Source organism: Daucus carota, chromosome 9 (assembly GCF_001625215.2).
Source record: "Daucus carota subsp. sativus chromosome 9, DH1 v3.0, whole genome shotgun sequence".
NCBI lineage: Eukaryota > Viridiplantae > Streptophyta > Magnoliopsida > Apiales > Apiaceae > Daucus > Daucus carota.
The window spans coordinates 7,763,087-7,771,298 of record NC_030389.2 but is presented as its reverse complement, the minus strand read 5'-3'; the positions used below and the strand labels follow the sequence as shown (position 1 = coordinate 7,771,298).

At 34.3% G+C, this 8,212-nt stretch overlaps 1 protein-coding gene across 2 annotated transcripts; it reads right to left on the bottom strand.

Moving 5' to 3' along the window:
* Positions 1–286: 286 nt before the first annotated feature.
* On the bottom strand, positions 287–7,298 carry LOC108203108 (uncharacterized). 2 transcript variants are annotated; one of them, XM_017371850.2, is made up of 10 exons: positions 6,871–7,259; positions 6,324–6,404; positions 4,800–4,909; positions 3,913–3,981; positions 3,618–3,733; positions 3,454–3,508; positions 1,996–2,116; positions 1,692–1,739; positions 1,400–1,494; positions 287–910 (listed from the first exon to the last, which is right to left on the bottom strand). In XM_017371850.2, the coding sequence occupies exons 2-10, from the start codon at positions 6,346–6,348 to the stop codon at positions 809–811; spliced, it is 741 nt and encodes a 246-aa protein (XP_017227339.1). In that variant the 5' UTR covers positions 6,349–6,404; positions 6,871–7,259; the 3' UTR covers positions 287–808. The 2 variants fall into 2 exon arrangements, with proteins under 2 accessions (XP_017227339.1, XP_017227338.1); XM_017371849.2 differs by lacking the exon at positions 6,324–6,404 and having other exon boundaries at positions 6,871–7,298.
* Positions 7,299–8,212: the final 914 nt, after the last annotated feature.

Below are 8,212 nucleotides of genomic sequence, written 5' to 3'. Positions count from 1 at the left end.
AACTTGTTCACCCTCTGAAGATGCTTGAATATAGTTGATAGTTGATGTATTTCGGGTATAACGATAGAGGATCAGAAAATAACTAGACCACTGTGGGAATGAATGCTACTCCCTTCCAAACATAATTTATTCATTCCCACAGTGGTCTAGTTATTTGGTTGGAGAAAAGGTTTTTGGCCTGTAATAGAAATGGATGATATTCTGTATTACATTTCTTTCCATCAGAGGTGTGTAATAAATCATTTCATGGCTATTAATTATGTGACAAAATGTTTGTAGCGCCAACTTAAAATAACAGTTACCAAATGATGGACTGCAAAATAGTTTATTGTGAAGTTTAGAGTCATACAACTTTCAATAGAGTTTCTCCTTATAGGTTGCAGTCTGGCTGCTACAGGGTACAAACACACAAGGACATTGGTGCTACTGCTCTATGATATGTTTAAATGGCAAGCATTCAGTCATTTATGCGTGGATTCTGTAGAAAAATCCGCAAAAAACAAACCAGTTTGTAAAAATATTACAAGTCCCCAAACTTCTGAACCTACTTGCTAGTTGCACACTGCCGGGTAAGAAAACTTGCACTCTTGAAGATAATAACAGGGTCAAAGAAGAAGTAACAGCTCTGGCACTTTGGAAGAAGTTAAATTTTGATCTATCAAACTAACATTTGCGAAGTAGAGCATGACTCTTTGACTGTCAACTTCTACCACAAAGATAATGAGACTAACACAGCATATCAAATGTCAACTGGTGGTATTTGCTTCGAGAGCAGTTTTTTCGTACTAGGTTGTCACACACTACAGCATCATCTAATGAGAAGGTTATATGAAGGCAAATCCTCAAGCTTTGTAATGTCTTCATGCATAAGCTCCTCTTCCAGACGACGACGGGTAGATTTCATCACCGCCTGTATTGTGTTAGAAAGACATACAATCAGCACAGATATTTTACAAGCCTTTCCCGTGTGACAACAGTATATTATTTTATATTCACTTCATCTTAAAAGATATAATACTAGGTAGGCGCCCAAGCAGAATTGCAAAGAATTAAAGCAGAATGATCGCAGTTGGCACTTGGCAGGGAGAGTAAATGATACATAAATGCCTAAAATTTCTGTCGGAAGCTCTAATAAGCTTTCAAATTTGAAGTTCCTCACAGTCATCAAATTCTCTCTTGCTCTTGACCCACAACAGACAAGATTTGTATTGGTTGATGATTATGGCAACCTAGAGTATGCCAGGGAAAAATATTGTGCACAGTTGAGATGTAGAATCCTACTACATTAATAATCTCAACCAGCGTTGATATGAAAACTATGTAAGCATGAATTTAAGAGAACATAAATTAGTGACTTTTACACATCATATTTATGATATTTCTGATTAAGGAAGCGTACATTGAAGTCCATATATGAAGCCCGCATTTCAAGCCACTGCTGATCCATCAACTTGAAGGTTATGCAATATAGAAGGTCAAACGCATAATCCTTTTCTGTTGAAAAGATATATTATCAGCTAGAACAAAAATACATACAACATAGAATGAAAGACTAAGTTGTAGCTCAGTTTTAGTATTACAGTACGATAATATAAAGAAAATAGAAACCGGAAGATATAATCAAACCATAATTGAACAACCATAGAGATTCTAGATTACAAATTCAACTAGCATAGGTACAAGATGAATACCTGCAAGAAACTTCAAAAAGGTGGCTCCAACCAGTGTCCGTGGCTTAACTGCAGTTTGTTTATTGCAGAATTAGATAGACGCCTGAAAGTTATATATATTGACCAGCATATATATGACCTAAGTTTGCAAAGTCATTATAAATGCAAACGTCATAAGCAGCAGAATTTTTTTTAGCATGCTATACATAATACACTATTTTAAAATAACATAAACTTATTGAAACCTTCAGGAATAACGAAAGGGAAAGATGAACCATTATTAAAGAATCCTTCCACTAAATTTTTAAAGAAAAAAGTCACAGACCAGCTTCAAGATCAAGCATCTGAATAAGCATAAATGTGATGTTAACACCAGCTACAGCAAATGGGTATTCCCACATAGCCCTGTCGCCTTCTTGCTTTCGGAGAAGAACCTGGAATGATTTCTGCGAACAGTATTTGACAAATAACACACGTGAAACACAAGTATAGAATTAGAGCCTTCCACTATAATAATGGACTTCACAGACAGTTCTAAGAAACACATCAAGGCTTAGTTCAAAATTCTATTTTATGGGAAGTAAAGTGGTAAACAATAGAAACTATTGCCAAATTGGCACACAATATTGAGAGTCATGAAGAGAGTGCCATGCACTAAGACCCTACCTCGCCAAAAATTTACTTGTAAGTGAAATTTTATGGAAATTCTTGATGCCCTTGCCAGAAGAAAGAAATTAAGATCAAGTCCTTTTGTTTTTCTATCAATTTTATTAGAAAAAAAAACCAAATTTTAATTATATTTGTCATGGAAGTATCTCAAACTTACCTATGAATTCAAAGAATTATATACTACTTGGTTTTTAAAAAAAACATGTACATTTTCCTTTACTGACCTGGATAATGAAACTACATTTACATTTTCGTTTCCCTGGAAAATAAGACAGCAATTCTATTGCAAGACTATAAATAGCAGTTCCCTTCATTTGCCCCTTGAAGAGCAAGAAACCAGAGTCGACAAAGTGCCTAACCAGTTAATGTGATGTAGAAACAGTGATTCGATCAAATACCGAAGTTTTTTTTTTTTTTTTATGGCCAAAAGAACTATAATGACCCAAAACTTTTCAAGCTGATAAGATATATATATATATATATATATATATATATATATATATGTGCATACATACAACGACATGCAATCATATATGAAAGTGCCGTTATATATTGCAGTATATATGAGCACATGCAATCATACACGGGATCGCTATTAAATTTATGAGTACAACTGGGAGAGGGATGAACACTAAACAGAATATGAGGAAAATAAGACTACAGGTAAAGAGTATTTTTGGCGTCCACCATGACTGCTTGGGAAAAAAGAGTCAAGTCATAATAGGTATATATATGGATCTATATTCTGATGGACTACAGGTATTTGGTTATTACCAACTAGGCCCTCTACATTATATAATAGAGGAATCAGAATTTGTGTAAGAAGTTATTTGGCAAGAAAGAATCAAAATTTTTACATGGCTTATCAGTTGAATAAAAACTTTGACTTAATTTTTCGTTGGGAGAATCAACTACATACTAACGGACTATCCTTTCATTTGTTAGCTAATTTTATGCAAGGATGTGCATGTATATCTTGCTTTCATTTTATAAATCAGTGTATGTGAAAACAGTACGTTCTAGACTACTTCTCCTTTTGTCCTGTTATGTCTAGCATCACAAAAAAGTGCAGGAATAAAAGGAAGAGAAACAACATTTATAGAACTGGTCTTACCGGAAAATTCTTGGCAAAGTACAACAGGTTCTCTAATGATATATAGCCACCACCTCTGCAAGAAAAACCACAATTTCTTAAGAAAACATGGAATCTGCAGTGACATTGAGTATAACTTTCAAATGAATCAAAACTGAAAGAAAAGAAAAGAGAGATTTCTGCACCTAAAGTCCGTAGATGGATCTTTTCCCTGCCACCCCATTTCCTTCCACTGCTCAGAGACCAAATCATGAAGCTCTTCTTCTGGGAAGGCAGCATCCCATAATGCCCTTAAAGCTTCCTACAACAATGAAGCAAACATATATAACATGAGAAATTTAAAAGAAGTGTCAACTGGCATAGTTAAAAAGGCATGACCCAGACAATAAGACAACTGACAAATGTAAAACTTGCATTTTCTTCATTTCCTTATACATTGATCTCCCAAGAAAATATGAAAGTGCACAAGACAATAAGCACCTGATGTTCAGGAAGGGAAGTATCATAAGGCACATCAATACGACTCTGTAGCCTTTGTAAGCAGTCCTCCTGAGACCAACACAAATTGAACAAGACATTAGTTGGGAAAATGCATGTTAAAAATAACTCTTCAGCAAAATAAAAAGGAAAGCATATCGTAAAAAGACTTGGAAGTGTAACACTTTTCAGTAACAAAAAAAATTCAACCTGCTAGATACTGAAATTATAATATTTCCTTTCCAGGAACATTTCTCAATCATAAGTTCTATGTGCTCTTCCGTATGAACCACAAATAGCTCACATGTCCCTAACTTTGTGACCCATATGTACATAATTACAGAGTAAGATTCAACCATGATGCAAGTGTCTCCTATATATCATAACTTACACCAAATATGCTGGCTTGCAGCCAAAGACTCTTTTGTATTTACATAGTGACCTTTTAGTAGTTATGTAATTGACCAAAATCAGTATCACCATATTCCAGAAGCTGCAATTACCGGGCTTTATACTTGGCAAATCCATAGTCTTCCAGGTGAATAATTAAACATATGAAATCCCTGATTGAATTAGAAAGGGAAGTGTAACTTTTTACGATATTTTGAGTACACATCTTATGTGGACTTAAAGTAAAAATAAGTACACTGGCAGACAACCTGTTCTAAACAAAACAAGTAACTAGCATAGAGAAACAAGAATGAATCAAAAGTTCAATTATGTCAGTTGAAATCTATACTGAAAATATTACACTGTCTAGTCGGCATTAATTGTCATTTGTCATGCTTGAAAAACATTATCGACAATTTAGGTACAGTATTTTTATAGTGTAATGAGCCTGTTGGATTTCAATCCGACAAGACCTTCAAATGTGACAAAAGAACATATACCTCGGCAGGGGTTAGATCAAATGATAAGCGAGAATCACTGTCTCTTCTCTGAGCACAAACACATGAAAGACCTTTCCCAAGCCATGCTGCCGATCCCGCAACAACCTCCGCTGAACAAAACAACATTATAAACTTAAATCAAACTCCAATTAAAGTATATACTGTTTTAAGTAATCAATTAGTGAAAAGTGGGACCTAAAACTTAATCTGTACAAATCAAATAATGTTATCATATATTATTCCAAAGAAAAGGTCCAGTCCATAAGATTTAGTAATAATTGCACAATATATACTTAGCAAAAACGAAAAATTGCACAGTATACAATAAAGTAAATAACGTACTCATGATGAAGTTAATCTAGTGTGTGTGTTGACCAGCGGTCACAACTACCTACCTACACACTACATTCTTTATCAACACTTCTCTTGGCAAGTTCAACCAGCACAATTTGTTCGATATAATGTGGGGCAAAATAAGTACAACTTAAATATACCTATAATATATACAGTTTACAAACAGCACATGCAGCACGATTGCAATGACCAACATAATAACACATAGCAAATATATCAGAGCACAAAATTGTTCTGGAAAACAAAAGGTTTACATGACAAAATTTACTAGAAATTAAAGAAATAAATTTAATACATTAAGATAAATAGTTTCCTTGGTAGAACTAGAATATTAAAAATAGAACACAAATTGAACTAATAGAGTATAATATCGACATTAATTCTTTAACTCTTTTTTCTTAAATATAGCATTTTGTTCTTCATAAAGATTATAAAGAAACTTCAAAGTTAGAGGTTGCATGATAAAAGTGATCTTCCTAGCAACTTGCTTCATCTGAGATATTTAAAGAAAAGAAGCAACCTACACTTGGTGTCACATGACGTGGTTAGATGTTCACCACAGACATGTACTAAATTTATAACTTCGAAATTTTATTCTATAATGTAGAAGGGGACAACATAAAGCCAAAAGCAGATAAACAGAGATTTACAAACTAGTCTGGTTAAGCCACTTCAAGAGTTTAAAACCTCATTTCCCTCAGTATTAACAACACAATATCCATCAAACACTCAAATGAACAAGAAAATAAAGATACTGCTCAATCATGTTTTCTAATCCTTTCTCACACAAATTTTAAAACAAGCATTGTGCGTGTTAAAATCGATTTAAGGTCCCAAACAATATATCTCTGCATCGAAATATATATTTTGAAGCAATTGCAAAATTTATGTAATTCCTCAACTACCTAATATCATCAATAAATGTATAGATCATCATAGGAGTTTCAGTATGAACTCTATGATAGCAAATTATAATGCCGATAATTTTGAACATGTAATATGCAGTATCCCTAAGAAGTACAAAAAAAACAGATACAATGGATCGAACAGCTAGTAATCAGAATTGATTTCAGCACAAAATTTCATCTTATAACTTACACAGATACAAATTCAGTAACTTATAATGAAGCGTAGAAAAAGCTAAGACTATCAAACAGGCAGCTAACTCACCACAAATATCAAAATAAGTAGGCATGAATAATATGACCTAATTGATCGACAGGACAGATCCAAACTTGTACAAATTTATTCCTGAAGATAAAGACATATAAGCACACGTACAATATAGACACAACTGTAAAACAATTCAAATCGCAAAAACACAGATATGAAATGATTCTTATGGACATCATGAGTATAAACAACACACAATCTCTCTCCCCCTCTCTTCTCTCTCCCTCCCTCTTCTCCCTCCCTCCCTCCCTCCCTCCCTCCCTCCCTCTCTCTCTCTCTCTCTCTCTCTCTCCCCCCCTCCCTCTCTCTCTCTCGCCCTCCCTCTCTCTCTCCCCGCCTCCCTCCCTCCCTCCCTCGTATAAACACATACTAGTACAAACTCTCCATCTCACTCGTACAAACACACTAGTACAAACTCTCTCTCTCTCTCTCTGTCTATCCTCTCCCTCCTGGTTTAATAACAAAAAACAGATAAATTACACAATTCTAACTCATAAAATGAACACACACACGCATATACACAAAAACAAAGTAAACAACATACCAGAAGATGAATGACAAGTATTTCCGCGATCAAAACCTTGCGAAATCCTCCTAACAGCTACAAACGATCCGCCACTACCTCGATCATCCATATCAACCAGACTCTATTTCATATCACACACACACACTCTCTCTCTCTCTCTCTCTCCCTCCCTATCTATACTATAACACTGCAATCGATCAAAAAATCGCCGAAATCAAATCGAAAAACAACGAAATCGATCGAAATGTGGCGTAAAATGAAGAATGAGCAAGCTAGGGTTTCAAGATCTGGCAGAGTAGTGGCAATGAAGATGCTACACAATCATATCATTTGTGTGTGTATAGGTGTAAGTATAGGTGTAAGTAGCAGATAGAATGAGATTTTTGTAAAATGGGAGGTTTATGACTAAATTTTTGTGTATCTGTTATTTTTTGCTATATGTGTGTGTCTGTCACGTGTATTTAATTATTATTGTTTGTTATACGACCCGGCCGTCTGCCCATCACGTTTAACCTATTAAGGGGTCGTTTGGTTCAGCTGATTCTGGTATCAGGTATGGGTTTTATTCATTCCAAACCCATACCTGGTGTTTGGTTGTCTATTTTTATAATCTGATACTCATACCTCAAACCCACCTGGAATCAGATTTGATACCCTAGGGGGGAGGTGGGTATGAGAGACGGGTATGAGGTATCAAATGAAAATTTTATTAATAATTTTTATTTATAGTTAAATACCATCTCAAAACACATAAATTAAATATGATATTTTTTAATTTGAATATACTTATTTTTATTTACTATTAATTAGTAATATTAGTAATTATTAATTATTTATTTTCATTCCGGTACATAAATTATTTATTTTCATTCCAGTACTAAACCAAACACAAGATATCAAGAATGATTCCTCAACCCCATACCAGCTTAACCCGATTCCTGATTCCAAACTCATACCGTCTCGTGAACCAAACGACCCCTAATAATCGTTTTGTTCTTTTTTGAACAAAATAATCTTTTTTGTTAATTTCATTTATATCATAATACTATTATTTAATTTGGAATGGCTAACACGTGCCCAACATTAACGTGAGAATGGAATGAAATGTAATGAAATGAGTAAAAATACTTGAAACTAATAAAGGTAAAAGGGAAGTTTTGAAATAAATTTAAATGAGAATGAGTGCAAAATTGCTAGGATGAGATTTGAGAAGAAATTAGGGGTAGGAGAGAATGGAGCATTCCATTTCAAATTGAAGGTATGATTTCTAGCACATAATGAAAGGAATGAAATGGAGGACGGAATGAAATTTGTTAACAATTGCCCATAATATAGTTCATTTTTCATTCAATTCCTTCCG

Excerpts from the sequence above, each read along its gene's own strand:
- LOC108203108 (XM_017371849.2), bottom strand. The coding sequence starts at position 6,961 with ATGGATGATCGAGGTAGTGGCGGATCGTTTGTAGCTGTTAGGAGGATT. Across the intron at positions 3,982-4,799 it reads TTGATCTAACCCCTGCCGAG|GAGGACTGCTTACAAAGGCT; the intron begins GTATATGTTCTT and ends TGTTGGTCTCAG. Across the intron at positions 1,740-1,995 it reads GATGCTTGATCTTGAAGCTG|TTAAGCCACGGACACTGGTT; the intron begins GTCTGTGACTTT and ends AACAAACTGCAG.